Source organism: Parus major, chromosome 2 (genome assembly GCF_001522545.3).
Source record: "Parus major isolate Abel chromosome 2, Parus_major1.1, whole genome shotgun sequence".
Classification (NCBI taxonomy): Eukaryota; Metazoa; Chordata; class Aves; order Passeriformes; family Paridae; genus Parus; species Parus major.
In genome coordinates this window covers 127,939,832-127,959,133 of record NC_031769.1, presented here as the reverse complement: position 1 = coordinate 127,959,133, position 19,302 = coordinate 127,939,832, and the positions used below count along the sequence as shown (strand labels likewise).

The following is a 19,302-nucleotide window of genomic DNA, read 5'->3' as shown; positions in this document are numbered from 1 at the left end:
ACCGCACAAAATGCTTTGTACAAATTGCAGTCAACACTGGTAATTAGCACACAATCAGTATGCACGTTGGTTGAACATTATCAGTCATAAACCAGTTCCTCGCTCTTTCCAGGAATGCCATGTTCAAATTTAATTAGCTCCCAGCTAGTTATACACTTTTTAATTACCTGGTGCTTCAAGGTATGAAGAGTGATTAAACATTCCTCCCCAGCAAGTGTTTATTCAGTGCGCTGAGTGTCCCATCTGCTCAGAAGCAGCAAACCAGCACAACAAAGACCTGGAGCTCACAGCATAGCATCAAAAAAGTGATTTTTGAGAGGGAAGCTCACCTCTTCAATTACCTTGCAATTTTTCTAGCCTAACAATGAGGCTTTGTATCATACCCACACTGGTAATAAACAAACTCCTTATTCTACCAACAGGATCCAGATGCAGCCGCTGCGGTAGCACACAGCCTTTGGGAAGCAGAACAGTGATTGCAGTGTGTGGACACCCCAGCAAACAGCTGCAGCATCACCCACAGAGGGGTGGCAGAAACAACCCATGCCTATCAGAATATTAACTCAGGATAGGAAAGGAGCAGAGAATGATTTCAAAAGCACACTGAAGAACTGTTCCACTTAGTCACAAAAAATTTCAACTGCATCTGCCTGTGGAAAGTTACTCATCTTTGTTTACAGGATATTTAGAGTAGCTGTAACACTTTGTTTAAAATCTCTCCAAATCCTGCTGTGAATAAATGTTTGTGTGTGTTACAGACTACAAAATCAAGGGCTTTAGAGTTAATCACCCTCTTGCTGCACCAACAGACAAAATATATTAAAAACCCAAGAAAGACTAAAATGACAGTGATTTAAATCTGTCAAATATATTGGGTAAGTATTGTTTTTAGAAAGGCATGCAGAATGTGAAAAACTTACTTGATTTGAAAAATTCTGATTTAATCTACAGTCATTAGTGAGCCATTGTAACCATTCACAAAAATACATTCTATGTGCTCAACTATATGCTTCTTTTCCCCCAGATGTTTTATGGCAAATGGGGAATGTGGTGCTTACTTGTACACGACAGAAACGTGCCTTAAGTCCCAACTGGGAATTCTATTCCCCTTCATTTCATTCCTTCCTGGGAACTGGTGTGCATTGCAAAGGACATTTTAAGGATCATATGCCAGCCACAAGCAGTTCTGTGCTGGCTTTACACGTGTTCTGAACTAACTCAGTGCAAGCTAACTGGCTCAAGAGCTGACTGAGTTGCCAGCTACAGCTCCAAGCCTTGCTCTGCTGGCACAGCGATGCAGCTGAAGGCTGAGGGCCCTGCTGAGAGCACCCTCTGTGCTTCAGACTTCAAGTGGGCTAAAATAAAAGTGGCCGATAACTGAAACCTACATTTGTGTCATCCACAGTTTTAACAAAATCACATACCACACCACCTTTTTCACTGCCATCAACAGCAACTACAGGTGTGTCCAGAATGGCAAAAGCTGTCTCATATTTGCATTTATTTTTGTTTGTGGGTATTTCTGAGGCTGTAACATCCCACCCCTCAAGAACAAGGGTAGGAGCTGTTTGTCTTTTCTTTTTTTTTTTGGCAGAATTAGTGGCACAGGTCTCATCCTGAAAAAGGTACAGCTTCCTTGCAGCCCTAACAACCCTCCTCAGTTGTCCTACAGCAAGTGAGTCTTCACACACCCATTTCCACTGACTGTCACTATACTTCCACCTCACATTTTCTTTTCAAAGGTGGCTTTCTCTTGAAATGTACCCCATGTGGCAAGACAACAGCATGGGATGCAATTGCACAGCTTTGACATTCTGCTTGCTTTGGACATGGGGCATACATTTTTTCCCCCACAAGTGGAATTTTGATGAGCTTTACAAGTCCTCTGGACAGAAGAACATTCATCTCTTTAAGGAAAATCACATGCTTAGGAATTTTAGGATTTGGATATTCTGACCAATTTCTTTCTTCCCAAGAGCAATTAAATCTAAAAATTAAGTATGACAAGCTCTGAACACTCGTATAAAATATTTAGAGAAAGCAGGTTCTGCAGCCCATTACACAAGGGAAGCTAAGCTTCTTACCACCTCTGCAATCTGCAGAATTCAGCTCCAGCTTTAGGAAATTTACATTTTTGTCTTTTTGCTAAGTCTTGCCTTGGCACATACTCATTTCTCAGGGTTCATACCCCCTGAAGTCTTTTAACAGGATACTATTTCAGGCTCTAAAAATGTCATCTGTGCACTCAGGGTTTATATGCAAGTGACACACGGCCATGTTGAAAACAACAGCCATGGGATGATGACTGGTAAGCCACAACCATAAATATAAGTTCACAGGCTTTCAAAATATTTTTCCTTTAGCACTTTGCAAGTCAGTTATACAACATTAATGCCTACTTGACAAAACTACCTGCCCATTTTAAAAAGCCTTGTTTTTTCTTAACACATTAAGAAAAGAAAAACTAATTGCAGCAGCTTCTGGGAGACAAAATTATTACCAAGATGAATTAAAAGACAGCTACAACATTTAAAGAAAACTTAGCCACTTCCTATCAGCTGCTTTAACTGTCCTTGGATACCACAGGATCTCTCCTTGGGCACAGTACAGTGATCCTCACCTGAGGACATTCACAACTCTACTTCCAGGGTACCTAGAAGGCATCCACAGACCGCCAGGAAAGCTGCCATCCACATCTTACAAAGGCAGTGCCTGTGGAGGAGAGCACTTCCTCATGGCCAGAACATGAAAAGGTAACTGGCAAGACTGAATGAAAGGTGACAGGATGGTCCCCACCTTGCAGAAGAGACGTTCCAACAGGAATGGTTTCGGGGACGTTGTCTCTGCTGTAAATGGAGCGCTGGAATTCAGGAGAACAGTCGTTTTCATCAGTGATATGGACCATGACCTGAGGAAAAAGGACACATTGAGAATGGATTTTAGCTTCTACACTGCTAAAAGAGCACCTCTTTCTCGATACTGCAGTGGCAGTCAGTGCTTTTTCTGCTCTTGCATCCTTACACCTCTGATGCTATTCTCCTCACACTACTGCTATAACACAGAGAAGTATTTTCTCCTCCACTCCCAAGACTGGAGTTAAAGCCAAAAAATAATAACAAGAGGTATTTGTAGAGCCTAGATGTGAACCCAAGTCAGAGCCCAGATTTCTGTCTGTACTGCAAGGCCTCCTCCCTGCCCAGCATCTTCACGAGTGTTCCGGGCTATCCATCTGTGTAACTGGTCCTGGAACAAGGGTTTTGAGACCATGGGTAGGACATGAAGAGATTAATGTACCTCAGTCACACTGCTGAGAGTGCTCTCAACTTCCATGGCTTTCAGCAGGAGGTGGTAGAGGTGGTGCTCGCTCTCGTAGTCCACAGGGTGGGTCAGGCTGAGCTCTCCGCTCTCTTGCCTCACCCGGAAGAGCCCAGAGGGGTTGGTCAGGAGAGTGTAGGAAAGAGGCTGGCTCTGGAAAGAAACAGCCTCAACAACTGCGACTCTGCAAAGAATGAGACAACAGCCCTTTGCTTCAAAACAATAGCAACAGAGGCTGTCTCCTCAGCACCTAGAGGAGGAGGATAGGATGAGGAGAGTTGTTTTGCTCACTCCCTGTCAATGCTTGGCTCAGCTTTGTACTCAGACTGGAAACCCCTTTTGCTACAGGGAACCCCTCTACCTTCTCTTCTCTCACCAAACTTATTCACTGACATAGCAGTGCTGAAATAACAACCCAATAAAACATCTTTTTCTTCCCTATTGCAGTCTTTTAAATACTTGACAGCAGTTACTGGTTTACCCCCAGTTTCTCAGTTATAATTTCTCAGAAATAAATGGCCTACTACACTTCTGAGTTTCTCTGTAGTTGTATATTCAGAAAATAAAGGGGTTCAGACATAGATGGGAAACCCATGGAGCACAGGGCTTTCCAGATCCTGCTGTCCACCTTGGCAGGACATCAAAGGAATGTTTGCCTTCCTACTGTGACTTATATTTTGAAGCTCCACCTCTCACACCAGTCTTTCACCAGCACAATACACTTTTAACTCATCTCACTGAAAGCTCCTGGGAAGTAGAGAAATTTCCCTCCTCCTTCTCATTCAGTCTCTCTTAAGGATTAGTGGCACATCTCCAGCAATTTTTCCTAGGTCATCAGTTTATTTTGAGGTTTCCTGCTCCTTAGAGGCCTTATGGCACTGTTCCACCTTCTCCTTAGAGGCCTTAAGCCCATTTTGCTCTCAAGTAGCTGAACAGTGACAATAAACCCAGAGCCAGCTTGAGAGCATCTCCCCACTGTGGCTTGGTTTAGCTACTCTTCATGCAACAGCAGAGCCCCTTGGAGATTGAGCTTTATCTATTTGTACTTTATACTGGTGCTGTTATCTCAAGAGTCTGGCAATGATCTGTCTTTCTAGAAATTTAAATACAAGTCAAATGGGGCACAAACAACTCCAGGTCCGGTTATTCAAAAGACTATTTTTCAAGCATTTGTTTAAATCACCAGGAGATGCATAGCCAGTAGTTTGGATGTTCTAGTTCATGATGAACTCAGTTGCACTAAGACCCCAAAAGCATTGAAATAATTCCAGCATCCCAGACTACATCTGACACGTGGAGACTCATGTCACACTGGAGACACTGAAACATCAGAAGAGGCGTAACTTCTTTTAGAAAACACAACATTATTCTTAAAGTGTAATAGACAAATACATTTGCATAGCCCTGAGAAGCAAAACCGCAAAAGTTTCACTCTGTTGTGCAGGGAAGGAGTCACCAAACCAAGTACAACTTACTTTTCTCCTGCTGGAGTATTTTCAGGCACAAACACACTGTAGGACATGTTAGTGAACTGCGGAGGTCGGGAGCCTGCCAGGATGGAAACGGAGGCGTAGGGGCTTTTGTTGCCGTACTCATCAGAGGCTTCCACAGTGACCACGTACTCCTTGTTCCACGTCAAAGGCAAACCAGTCGTCATGATAACGCCAGTGTCCTTGTCCACTCGGAATCGCTCTTCACCACCTAGCAAGACGTGCACAAAGCCAGCCTCAGACACGCCCCACAGCAAGAACATTGGCACCTCACCATCTCAAGGTAAGCCATCCTCAACTCATCCACCCATGTCCTTGCATGCACTTCTTTTTACCTTTCCAGTTGTTCACCTTATCTGTCACTTACACTGTTTTGTTGGCCAGTGTAAAAGAGACAAGAATGAGTAAGAAATGGAGCCTTAAGCTAACAGTAAAGCTGCCATCAATTTCAAAATAAGCAAAGAAAATGGCAACGAGAAAGATTCCCATCCACATAACTTTTACTTACAGCACTTCCAGCTTCTACTTGCTGTACTTTCTGTACCTTTAAGGATTCCCCAAGGGAAAAATCTACCAACGAAATTATAAAATGGGAACTAGGTATGAAACATCTGCAACTAAACAGAATTTTACCTTTTTTTCAGGCCAGCCCTACCTGCAGTGAGTGTGTAAGTTATGCCAGCAGTGGTGTTTTCACGGCTGCTGTAACGTGCGACGAGCTGGTAGATGAGAGTGCCTTTGCGCGCGTCGGGATCAACACGAGCCAGGTACGGGTATGGGTACATGCCCCAGGACAGGAGTTCCTCTTCTGGGGCAAGGAGTGTCACGTGGCAGAGGTACCAGTCATCATCTGCAAAAGACACATGGATTTCTAGACAGCTTGGTCACAAACTTTGGTTTGAAAATGTTAGTCAGGTATGTTAAGATCTTATCCATTAGTATCTATAAACAAACTGAGAGGGAAGCTTTCACTGCAAAGGACATGTAGAGATTTAATTACAGTATTTTTAGCTCTAGGTAGACCTATATGCAAGTCTTTTTAATTCACAGCAAGTCACTAACAGATGATAAAGGTATATATGGGCTTCTTGAAGAAATTTTCCTAAGCACATTTGTGTTCTGAAAGTGACCTTAAGATTTGACTTCAAATTAAAATGAATGTATTACTAAATGTAGAGAATAAATTTGAATAAAAAGACAAACTAAATGTAGAAAGGGGGGTACGTAGAAAGGAACATGGGAGAAATGCACATTTTCTGCCTGTTAAAATATGATCACATACTTCAACCAACTGCACTGAGGTTGCAGGTCTGTTAAGGGCTACACCACTACAAAATGAAACACCCACCCAGGTGTATGTGTGTCTCATACAGGAAATCCTTCATCTCTACCTTCAAGAAGGTAATTTCACACAGATGGAAGAAGACAGGAACACGTGGACAAAACCAGCACCAAAGGTAAGAAGTAAGCCAGAAATTCCAAACAATTTTAAGTGTATGGTCTCAGGGATGTGCCGCTAAATAAAAGACTACCCAGAGACAGATATTCCCTGACACACCAGACCTGTATTTACAAGCAGCCTTAGCCCGCAGTAAAAATACATGCCAGGCAGATTTCCCAGAGACAATCATTCCCAGGAAGGGAAAAACTTAACTGAAGCTTTGTGGGCTTTTAAAGTATTTAAAATCATTTAAGACATGGTTTCCTTAATTTTTCTTAGATCGCTTGATTTCTGCTTTTCTCATGTACCAGCCTTGCATACAGGAGAACATTGGTTCACTTTTTTTTCCCCCCCTCTGTATTGCTGTGAGGGACAAGGCACAACCCACAGCATGAGGTAATAGCTCATAAGAGAGCTGGAGTGGTCACTGTTCTATCTGTAGCCAAGAAGGAGAAATTGAGAAGTTGAGAAATACATGTCCTAATTCAGCCAATTACAGACAGTGTTATTTTGCTAGTAAAGGGATGAAAACTTGTAGGCATGGGCATTTAAAGATATTTTTGTTCATTTATTGACCTAATTTAGGCAGTTCTCATTTCTGCAGAGATTGAATATCTAGCCAAATATTTTTCCCATTTAGTGAAACCTGGAGAATGATTTAAAAATTATAATTATACAGATTATTCTTAATATCGCTCCTTGTAGGTGATCCAGTTGTTAAGTACCAATCAATAATGAATGAGGTCCTAATTCTGCTGTAGATATCGTAAAACCCACCAAAAGTCAGAAATAAAACAGATCTATGTTTTAAAAATGACAAGTGAACAAATTTCACTGAGTTCAGGACAGCATGTCAGGGGACATTTGTGTTGTTCAAATTAATCATAATTTTCTGGACTCTTAAAAACACCTTCTCTCTCTATGAAAGGTTTATTTAAATAGAAACATAGAAGAATTTAGGTTTGAAAATACTCTAGGATCATCAAGTCCAACCATTAACTTGGTACTGCCAACTACACAACTAAACATAGGATTCAGCACCCCTGGAAATGTTGAAAAAGCATGTGGACATGGCATTTGAGAACATGATTTAATGGTGAACATGGTGCTGGTGTTAGACTGACAGTCAGACTTGATAATTTTAAAGGTCTTTTTGAACTTAAAGAATTCTACAATTCCATGAAACCACATCCCTAAATGCCACCCATTGTCTCCCCATGTCTTTTAGATACCTCCAGGGATGGTGACTCAACCACTTCCCTGGAAAGCCTGTTCTAATGCTTGGCAACCCTTTCTGTGAAGAATTTTTTTCATTAATATTGAATCTAACCCTCCCCTGGCACAACTTGGGGCCATTTCCTCTTGTGCTATCACTTGTTACTTGGGAGAGGAGACTGAGCTGCTCCTGGCTACAGCCTTGTTTCAGGCAGTTGCAGGGAGCAGTAAGATCACCCTGAGCCTCCTTTTCTCCAGGCTAAGCACCCCCAGCTCCCTTAGCCGCTCCTCTCAGGGTTTGTGCTCCAGATCCCTCACCAGCTCCATTTCCCTCCTCTGGACACGCTCCAGCCCCTCAATGTCCTTCTTGTTCTGAGGGGCCCAGAACTGGACACAGCACTCGAGCTGTGGCCTCAGCAGTGCCAGGACAGGGGGACAATCCCTGCCCTGCTCCTGCTGGCCACACTATTGCTGAGCCAGGCCAGGATGCCACTGCCCTTCTTGGCCACCTGGCACATGGTGGCTCATGCTCAGCCCTCACTGAACCTTGGTAAAATTTTGACACTTAGCAAAGCCTCAGAGCACAGACTCATGTGATGGGTGAGGGTGGCAGGACCTCTGGAGATCATCTGGTCCAACTGCTCTGCTCAAGCTGGGCTACCTAGAGCTGGCTGCTCAGGAAAATGTCCCACAAGGCTTTTGAATATCACCAGGGAGGGAGACTCCAAAACTTCTCCAGGCAATCCAGTGAACTAAAGTTCTAGAGGCTGGATTTCAAGAAAGACATGGACCATCTGGCAAGTGTCCAGAGAAAAGCAAGGAGCATAACCAGAAAGAATGCCCTTCAAGAGAGGTGAAAAGACCTGGAGATTTTCAGGAGACTGCAAGAGACATGCAAAGAGTGATTTAAGAGGCTGAAGGACTGAGGTATGAAGTCAGTCAGCTATCCCTAAACTGCACACCAAAAAACAACCAGCTCTCATTCTGAAGGAAAAGACTGGCATTAGGTGATGGGCATGGGATCCCTCAGCATGTTTTTAATGATAAGGACAATGAAGGCCCCCGACAGTGGCCAGAGAGGTGAGACAGCATCCATCACCGAGATCTTTAAGACTAAACAAAGATCTGTTGGTAATCACTTTGTTGTGACAAAACCTGCCTCTAGGCAGGGGCATAGAACCAGCAAGACTATTAAATCCTTTCCATCACACATTAATCTCCCTGCCCTTCAGCTTTTGCATCTCATTGATTTTTGAGGCATGCATGTCCACATGTCACTCATTCCCCTGCAGCTTCAAGGAACTTCTAACATAAACATTCTTTGGACTTTGTGTTTTATCTTTGCTGTTTGCTTAAGGGTAAGAAGTGAGAAAAGGAGTGAATGGCAGTCTAGAAACATCCAGTACCACACATGAAAGGAAAAAGCTGGGATGAAGCCAAACCTGGAGAGCTGTAGTACAGCAGCAGGGGTAATAAACTTCAGCTATAGGGTGGAAAATCTTTTTGCAGCTGAGACCTGGCTCACTCCTTCAGGCCCTCAGCATTTATTTCAGATTTTCACACTTGAAGCTGTTTTCTCCATGTAAGTAAACAAAATTTTAATTTAAACAACCTGCAAGCATTCCAGTCCAAAGCAAAATAGTCCAGGTTATATCTATATAGATCAGAGCTCTAATTCTAGCAAGGCATAAATGGAAGAAAAGATAGTTACAAAGAGCAGATTTTATCAATTCAGGTCCAGAACATGAAAAGCAGTGTTGAACACAGTCTGGAGACTATCAGGTGGGCAGTCAAACAGCACTAATTTCCCCTATGATCCAGAAAGAGCTGATCAGAAGCAGCACTATGAGTAGGGACATTTTTGTTATGGTCGTTCCCCTTTGCACACACAGCAGATGTGAGAAACTCAAGGATTTTAAGGTATTACAGACACATGGCAATCAGATACTGTGTAAAATTATCACACTGTCTTGAAACAAGACAGGGAAACAAAACCAGCCTTGACAAATTAGAGTTTTTCCCCAGGAATGCGTTGTGTTTTCAGCTGTCATAGCTGCAAAGGCATTAACAGATCAAGCCTCTGAAATCAATAGTGTTTTATTTTGTTCCTGACACAACCACAGCTTCCTATTAAAACAAAATGCAACATCACCCAGTGATGTTGCAGTTCACCTATTTTGTCAATATGAATCATCCACTGCAAGGAAGGAAATAATCAGGAAACCAGACTATCGACAGGATAGTCTGGCCTCTGCACCACACTTTGGAAAGAGTCTTGGTAGGCAGGATCAGTCTGGAAGAGAATATTAAAGATTGCTGATTTTCCTGGGGATACTGGTGTATCCCCAAGGCTTCAGTTTTACCTCCTGCTTACACCTGAAAAAGACATGTAAACAAAAGGGATGTCAATCAATCACCAGTTAAGAGCATCCTAAGTAAAAATGTTAGGATGTAGCAAGTGCAAGAACAGGGGGAATGAAGAGATGCTAAGTTTGCATCTTGGAGAGTTAAACCCTCTTCAGCAGATCAGAGTACATACACCCACACCTTCCTTGGACAAGAATATGAAAGAAAAGAAAGAACTGGAAAGGGTTTTGAGACCGCAAATGGCTATTCTTACAAACCTACGTCAATTTCACTCCTTTGATCATTTAGTTTCCTCCCTTACCAAAAGAAGAAAGGTAAGAGAAGAGAATCTCTTTTCCTAAGATTAGGATTAGAACAGTACTGACTGATGTGGGTTTAAGGGGACTAATGTTGGAAAATTAAGAAGTAAAAAATGTGCATTAAAAATGCTAGTTTATGTTTTCTTCCTATCCCCTCAGGCAAAAGAATCATTTGAATTGAAAAGAGAGAGTGTGGTATGTGAAGAAGTTTCTGAAGTAACCAGCCTGAAATAGGACTCCAAGGTGGGATGCCTAGAAATTTCCTCATTGTGCTGTCATGCCACACCACTAGTCCTCAGCTTTGGCTCATTATTGAACCACAGCCAGGAAATCTACACCTGAGAAATGGTTACTATCATGCTAAAACCCCCTTGTCATCTTTAGGACCATAGGCATAATCTGCTTAGGGGTACTGAAACTTAAAAATTTATTGTGGCAGTATTTGATCTTTAACCACAGTTCATCATCACTTTCAGAAATGTTTTGTTTTTTTTTAATTTTGCATTTTAATTACACTGTTAGTGATATTTACACAGTCATGCTGTCCACTCTGCTGCTCACTGCTGCCCAAGTGGCTTTTGAATCTGGTGGTGAATTATTCCTATGAGTTTGAACATCAGCAGCTGGCCAGAAGATGAGCACCCCAAATAAAGGTATTCACTGAGGTAAAGAAGAAGAGAAAGCAGCTTTAATTTGGTCTTGAGGACTAGTCCAGTCAGCAGCACCTATGATGCTCATCCCTCTGCCCCAGCTGCAGCACGTGCTGTCACCCCCATTGAGAGAAGTGCAAGGGCACCAAGAAGTTCTTACAATGGGGACAGACTTCACAACACAGATCTCCCCTTCAAAACTGAAGGCTTAATTTTATTATTTTCTTTTCTCTAACTCCCTTAAGCAAAGTTGTATGGGAGCACCTTCAGTCCAGCTAGTCTGCTGTCATGAATGTGATGGGTCAGCTCCACCTCAGACATTGATGAGAGATTCCTGAACATGATGCTTTTATTGAGTAACAGATTTGGTGTCTCACAAATACTCCTAAGGTTTGGATACAATTCCCAGGAGTATCATACTCCTTTGAATCACACTAGGGCACTGATTGGACTCACACTGGACCAAGCAGTGAGTACTGTGTCCTGAAGGCAATAAAAAGGGTAAAAATAGAAGTGTAATACCCTCACCATCAGTTATGCAAAGAGGCCTCTTTACTCTCTTGGCAGTCCACAAACCACTGCAGCAGCCTGGGGATAAAGAGCCCTCAGCCACAGTACACCTGGGCAATGTGACTGTCTCAGCTAAAGCTATGCTAATTTCAATTTTCCCTCCTCAGCTGACCACAGCCAGCAAGTTTGGAAAAGAGCAGCCTGCAGAAATCATTTTGCATTATACCTATTACATATTTCTTAATATACACCAGCACCTGGACACATTTTCAATGCATACACACCCTTGCCCAGTTTAGGGGCCAAGGTCTTGCTTTTCTCAATACTACTTGTGGACTCTCCCAGAGGGACCTTTGAGCTAAAAGGCAACTGCAGGTGCCACTGCACACATGGACAACAAAGAAAACTCTTCAGCCAATTTTTCACTTTCTGTGTGAATGCACAGCTTCAGTGGGTACCTTCATCACATGGGATGTCTGAGAACCATGGCATTTGCTAGGCAGCAAAGATAATTTCCACAGGCAGATGTCTGTACACCACAGGAAAAGCTGCAGGCAGTTATAGGAACAGGACTTCAAAATCCATTGTATTTTTACTGCTATCGCATCATCTTGCCTGTGGTGTCATCCTCTAGTTTTTAAAATCTGTTTTAATTTTGTTGTCCATTTCTAGAGGAAAGCTCTGAAGCACTCTCAGACCTGTGACTACAGATGTAGCATTTCTGTCTCAACCCTTAAATCTACTGCATCTGCCAACAGCTGCTCATTACCACACTATCAGGAGAATTAGAAACACAGCACCACAGAGAAAGTAGGAGGTACAACTATTTACAGGATTGCAAAAGCTTCCATATAACAGATTCTACACAGAACAAGTTTTTTATTACAGTTTGCCACGTTAACAGCTGACTAATCCTCAGTAAAAATGTTATTAAATACTATACAAAAAATAATTAGTTGCAAGCACATCAGCTGATGAGGAAGTCAGATCACACCAACATATTAAGAGTAGCTGAGGAGTCAACAGCACAGAGGGCATTCAGGGGATCTTTTATGGCTTTTAAAGAAGGAAAGTGTAGTAAGACACAGCTGCAGTCACCCAGCACAGCATCTGCTCTTCCTCATTAAAGTGGTACTTATTAAGTTTAAAGTAGTTTGTGTGGGACATAAAAAAATCTTGTTCCTGAGAGGCTCTAGCAGAGTCTGATTGCTTCAGTGGTTAGGAATCACTTTGCTTTGATGTTCAGTCTTCCTGTGGAAAAACTACAGGCATCTATCAGTGTTGTCCTTTAATATAATTCTCTTCTCCCTGAAGGATGTTCAAAGGTTTTTAAAATAAAAAGTTGCTTGCTCAGGTGCCAAGCAGTAACACCTGTTCCTATGACCATACTTAAAGTGTATAAAATTCTTTCCAAGCTTAAAAAGATAATGTCACAAGCAAAATACAATAATTTTAGAACAGCAAATCTGTCTGACAAGTACAAAAAGATGCCAAAAAACCTCGTAGCAGTATTAACTTTACCACCACTGGGAGCAGCTGTGAGGAGCAGCTCAGACCCAGCAGCACGTGCCCCTTTGGTGAAGCTGGGCAGCAGCACTGTGAAGTTTGGAGTGAAGTTTGGAGCAGCAGCCTCCAAAGGAGCCATGTGCTGGCAACTCTGCTGTGTCCTAAGAAATGAAAAGGTAAAATTGCCAGATCACCTTCCAGTTCTCCATATATAATGAATTGCTAAACAGATTTTCTTCCATAGATGTGGCCCTTGACACTTGGCTACTTCTCTCTCACAAATCAGGTCTATGCCATACATGGGGTTCACTTAGGCAAAAGCTCAGCCACCCATAGGAACTAATGGCTCCTTATTTTGTTGTCATCAAGCACTGCTTTTAGGGCATTCCATCAACACCATTCATGGCAGGAGCAGAGCTCAAAATCCTTTCCATCAGCCTGTTTCCTCAGGTCAGGTTTTTAAAAGCTTTTCTTAAACTTTCTGCTTTACTTTCTCTTCAATTTTGGGCAGTTTCCACCAGCAAGCCAACCTCAGTGCTCAAACTGCAGTGCTGTTGAGTTCTGCCCTAGCCAAGGTCTGACTGCTGTAGCAAGGAACCCCTAAAATGCCCCAAAACCCCAGGTGTGAAACCACTGCTCCCTGCAGAGGACACGGCTCTCCAAGCCCTTCGGAGATGCACAAGCAGGAGCAAGTTCAATTCCACTCCATTCATAGTTGCAGAAAAGAAGGCTTCGTGCACATCTGCCATGGGGAGCTAACACAGACAGACTGCCTGTGCAAAGGTGGCACATGTGTGTTTTGTGCCTCCCATGTGTAATGCAGGTGTGCAAAGGCAGCCCCAGGTCAGCTGGCTCCTGCCAGTAAATGAAAATCAAACACTGCTGTGCACTGCACAGTGCTCCTGGAGTGAGAGACAACACCAGGAGCGTGCAGGGGTGTTCCTGGCATGGTGCAGCTTTGATCTGGGTCTAAAACCAGATTTTTAAATGCCTTCCTGCTGTTGAAATGTAATGAAAACTTAAAATATTAAATCAAAGTCTCAAGACGCTAGTCTTGAGAATAAAGGCTTGAATATTCTATTTTTAAGGTTTCCCACTGCTTTGCTCTCAAACTTGATATGATAGAGACTTTCTAATCATTTAAATAGCCTATGTAACTTACCAAGAATACTTCTAACATAAGCTTTACATTTACCTCTTCAGTTTTAAGCTGTTTGTTGGCTTTTCAACATGTCTGATTTTATCAGACATTCTTAAGACTTATCTATTCCCTCTGTATCATTATATATGTTTACATTCATTTTTCTTTTTTTTTTACAGCAAGGTTTTTCCAAAAATACATACAGATGGGGTAACATAATAACCTTCATCCCTGGCCATTAAAATGGTTTCATCGGTTAAGTGAAGCAAGCTTTTTCTGTCAGTACCTGAATTTGGAGGCATGGTAATGGCATCCACAGATGGTTTTAATCAGTTTGATACAAGGAGGGAACACCCCCCAATGCCATCAGGGAAAAAAAAAAAAGCAGTATATAATAAGACCTCAATACTTGATCAGGTCAAATTTCTGTTTCTGGAGTGAGATTTTTCTAAAAATGTCGGGGGGTGCCAGGAAGCAGTGGGCCATTTCTGGCTCTGGTAACAAAGAAAAGGAAAAAAAACCCCACAAACCTAAGCTATGTCTTGATTTGAAATCATGGCCAGCAAAATACATTAATTACTTGTTAGTTTTTATAAAAGCTGTATTATGTGGATTGAAAGGTTTCTCTTCCCAGTAGTCATCCTGATGGAAGTTTCTTAAAAAAACAAAAGGGACTCAAAGCACATATTCTTTCCATGTGCAGTTCAGGTTGTATTTACAGGAATGTCATGATCTGACAGATGTATTTTTAAAATGCAGCTTGCTTCCAGTGAGTCATAAGGGTTCAACACTGATCATATTCTACCATAAGACACCACACCGAAGGAACTGCATTATGCCACAGCCTCCTCAGTCAGATTTAAGATCTCCCTCCTTGGAATTCACTTACAGTAGTAAACAGCTGTTATCCCACCTGAAAGAGAAGGGGAATGAGATATCCATCTCACCTCCAAAGCCAGGAAAATACTGAACAGCCTTGCAGCTGTTTTGCTCACTTCAGTCTTAAACTACCTGCTGGTGTTTGCCCCTCTGATGTCTTGAGGCACCCCAGAGTTAAAGGGTTGCTAACACCAGCCCTTTAACCCTTCAGTGCACTGCAGACACATGGGAGGGGAAGAGATTTGTCTTGCCATGACTTTTTGGAGTTCCTACTGTTGCCAAACAAAATTACCCTTTGTAGATTATGGAGAGACTTCTTAGAGAGTTGTTTTCAGTTAGCTGGCATGTGAAGTGTATCTGCAGTGTGTGTGTGGACATGGACATCTACCACTGGGTCTCACTATTCCAAGACAAGGCAGTGTGCACTCTGTAAGCCCTTTGTGACAGATCTTAAGTTTAAAGAAACAAAAAAACAAACCAAACAAAAACACCTCTGAAACAAACAAACAAAACAAACAAACAAAAAACCAAACCAAACCAAAAAAACAGAACAAAACCAACAAAATAAGCCCCCAAACCAAACCGAGAGCTAAAAGTCTTCTAGAAGAATAGGGGTAAGAAACTGTTTTTGAAGCATGATAAAGTCCTAAATGTCAAACTTCTATGCAGTGTGCACCAGTACCTATTGCCAGCATCAGAGAAGACAGCTGAAGGGGCAGAAGATGAAAGATCAAGTGCATGTCCTACCCTAAGTTGGTATGAGAAGTAGGAAAACCTGTAGGTACTTGTAGGTGTGAATGAACAAAGGCAGACTTGGAAAACAAAGGGAGCTTCAACTCTTCCTCACCATCCCCAGCCTTTCCATGCTCAGGCCCCACAGTGTTCTGATGGTGCAGTCAGTGTTTCCAGGATGGGAAATGTCCCAAAAGAAGATCTGGATGAGAAATGATGGGTCTGCAACTCCTACCTTTGCAAGAGTCTTGTCTAAACTCCAGGTCCAATCCATAATTATCCATGCACAGAGCCCAGAACAGCAAGGCTTTGACAGACAGATGGAGGCTGCCAGATTCCTAAAGAAAATGCGAACTGCTCCATGTAGGCAAATAAGAGAAGCCACAAAAATTGTGCAAAAATCTTTCTGATGCACAGTCCATGTACCAAGTGTATATTCAATAGGAGAACAGCTGTGCTTTCACAGTGCCTGCTACAGGGTCCCCACAAAACAGATGGCAGCCCCCTCCCAATCACTGCTGTGTGTGCTACTGAGCAACTGGGAAGGTTCAGAAGGTGATGGTACTCTAAGTTCAGTTTATTTCAGTATTTCAACTGTGCACAAAAATACCTTGTCTCCCTAGGACTATTGTTGCAGAAACAGTGCTTTAAGTTACTATCTGACCTGTTGTTTTATTTTTTTAAGTTTGTTTTTTTAAAAAGCTTTTCTTGAAAAAAAAATAAAATTAGTAAATGCATCCAGAACCCTAAGAGACGTGCTTCCCTGGAGAAGCAGCACCTGTGAAATGCCTAAGTCCATTCATGTCTTTTACATAAGAGATGGAAATTAATGAAGGTCTGATAACTTTGTTTTTCAATTAAAGAGGTGATTAAAAGTTTGACACATGTTCTATAATATTGATTGCTTTGTGAGTGATTGTTAATTACATTTAGTAAGAGACGTGAGGAGAAATGAGGAGCAGACCAAAGTTAATTCTGTTTGACTTTTGACAGTTTGTCAGGTCTCTTCAGATAAAAAAAAAATGGATGCTCAAATCCTCTCAACATTTCACCATATTTTTGTAAAATAAGCAGACAAAAAAATATCCCAAGTTTGTTGCTGTACAAAGTTATAAGAGAGTTTTGATTTTCAAAGTAGCTTAAAGGAGTGTCTAAATGACCTTGTCCCACTTGATCATTGAATTTCTTTCTCCCTGAGGCTCATCTCTTGTCAATACATTATTAGTGCACAGACAGTGGTAAAAACATGCTGTACACCATCAGACTGGAGAGGACAACACAATTAATCATATACTGAACACTGTTCACAAGGTTATTTGTTTTCATTATAAATAAGCAAGACAGTCAAGCTGTGTGTCCCCTTCCCAACTCCATCTTTAGCTTGAATGAGAAATTCTACTTTAAACATCAGGTGATTTGTTTAAAGTTAGTAGCTGGAAATACTGTGCAGAGTTTTTCTAATGTTAAATGTTTGTCACTTGCACAACACATCCCATTCCTGCAAGAATAAGCTTCTCAGGTGGGGCAGGCAGCTCTGGACTTGCCAACTGCACACAGCAGTCTGGTAAAGATCACAGCCCCCAGCGTGCTTCAGCACATTTGTTTTTCTCTATTTCAGCTCTATGCTTCACATTTCCTGAGCACTAGGCTGTGAAATTCATTGATATAAATTGGTAAATATTCCCTCTTTAGTAAAGGTGCAAGTATCTAAGAAAAAGACAAGCAAACAATACAAAACAAACCTAAGCAAGTGATAACCAGTTATGTTATTAGCAACCTGAGCTGCACTTACAAACGCACTCTAAAACTTACTTTAAGATGAAAGTAACACATGGGAAGGATAGCTCTTGCAACCATAACACACCTCAAGTTGTTTAAGAAGTTTATCAAGTAAGTCTAGCTATTCTTTTTGCTGTCTTATTAGGAAATCCATACACAACAGTATATGAGCTCTTGACATATAACTACAATATCTCCATTTGGTTCTCTATGCCAACTCCTAGGACTTCTGATTCAGAATTATTATTTTTTTCTTATCCTAGGCTCGTTAACATCTGTTTTGTAACGACTCCCTTCCCCTCCCGTGCGCTGCTGTGCCAGTGCTGTGCCTGACTCCCGGCATCTCTGGGCGCGGTTCAGGGAGCGGGCGCAGCGCGATCCTCCAGCGCGGTGGGCTGCAGCTGCAGGTCTGTAAGTGCCCACATCCAGGACAGCGACACCTCCTCCTTCCCAGAGCCTTCCAGCAGGACCAGAGCGACAGGAGAGGCTCCCTGCTAACTGCCCCACTATGAGACAAGCTGTCTATTGTGGTGCGGCCCCTTCTTTACCGGGCCCTTCTTGTTAACGCCTTACCAGACACCTCTGGTCCTACAAAAGTGACAAGAATTCCTTACGAGACACAACCAAAACAACATTCCCTACGTTTCCAGCTGCTCCTTCAAAGGCAAAAGGCAGAAGCTCTACGGGCGGTACCGAGGAAGGAAAGGCACATTCCCACTTCACCCTCTGAGCTCCCGCAGCCGGAGGGCAGCTCTCCGCAATTCACGGAGAGCATCATCGCAGCGGCCGCATCTCCTCGAATGGCAAACGCCCGGCACGGCCGTGCCTGCTCAGTATCCCCCTCCTTCGGGGCAACCCTTCATGCCCACCCGTCCCTTTCGCGGCCATCCCGACCCACCCAGGCTGCGCCCCGGGGAGAACCGACCCATCCCAGCCTCCCCGCCCCGTCCCGGGCCGGGCCGCTACCTCCTCCGCCGCCGCGGTGCACCTTGACCAGCACCTCCGCCCGGCCGCCCGCTCGCAGCTCCCGCCGCAGGTAGAGCCGCCCCGACGTCCTGTCGACCGCCACTGGGGCGGCGCCGGGAGAGGCCAGCTCGAACCAGCCGCCCGCCGCCCGGTCTCGGCTCCTCGGGACGGTGAAGACGGTGTCGCCCACCCGCGCCCCGGAGGGCAGGCGGGCCGTGTAGCGCCGGGCGCCGGGCCCCGGCGGCTGCAGCGAGCGCGGCTCCCGCGGCCGCCCCGGGCCGCCCGCCGCCCCCCGCCCGCGCACGGCCAGCCGCAGGCACCGCGCGGGGCTGCGCAGCGGCCGCGGCCGCCCGTGGTCCAGAGCCGCCACGCAGAGGCGGAGCCGGCGCAGCCCCAGCAGCGAGCCCACGGTCAGCACCTGCCCGCTGCGGGGCACCACGAAGAGCAGGCGGCTGCCGGTGCCCGGCGGCCAGGGCCGGTAGGTGAGGCGCGCGTTGGCGCCCTCGTCGCCGTCCGAGGCGCGGAGCCGCGCCACCTCCGTGCCCAGCGGGACCAGCTCGTCCACCTCCAGCGGCCGGGCCGGCGGCAGCCACGGCCGCTGGTCGTTGCGGTCCAGGACCCGGACCCGCAGCAGCGCCTCCCAGGAGGACCGTTCCGCCCGCCGCCGCAGCCGGAGCCCGTACTCGGGCTGCGTCTCCCGGTCCAGGGGCTCGGCCGTGCGGAGAAGCAGCAGCCCCCGGCCGCCGCCCGGACGCCGCTGGAGGGAGAAGCGGGAGGCGCCGTCGCCTTCCAGCGCCCACTCCCCGGCCGGCTCCCCGGGGCCCAGCAGCCTCCGCAGCGGCACCCGCAAGCCCCGCACCCGCGTCCCCGCCGGGCTGTTCTCGGGCACCTGCCCGGAGAAGCGCAGCAGGCGGGGGGAGCCACCGCACCCCGGCCCCGCCGCCCCGCCGAGCAGCGGCAGCAGCAGCAGGAGCGGGAGCAGCCCGCAGCCGCTCCGCCGCGCCCGGCCCAT

At 44.7% G+C, this 19,302-nt stretch overlaps 1 protein-coding gene across 1 annotated transcript in view; it reads right to left on the bottom strand.

Annotated features, from left to right (window-relative positions):
* The window catches only part of LOC107216153 (neural-cadherin-like), a 53,651-nt gene extending 34,349 nt beyond the window's left edge, over window positions 1-19,302 (bottom strand). Inside the window, exons 1-5 of the mRNA XM_019005858.2 lie at window positions 18,291-19,302; window positions 5,461-5,655; window positions 4,791-5,016; window positions 3,295-3,499; window positions 2,797-2,908 (exon numbers count right to left, since the gene is read on the bottom strand). Coding sequence (XP_018861403.2) covers window positions 2,797-2,908; window positions 3,295-3,499; window positions 4,791-5,016; window positions 5,461-5,655; window positions 18,291-19,302 — 1,750 coding nt within the window. The remainder of the gene's footprint in view (window positions 1-2,796; window positions 2,909-3,294; window positions 3,500-4,790; window positions 5,017-5,460; window positions 5,656-18,290) is intronic.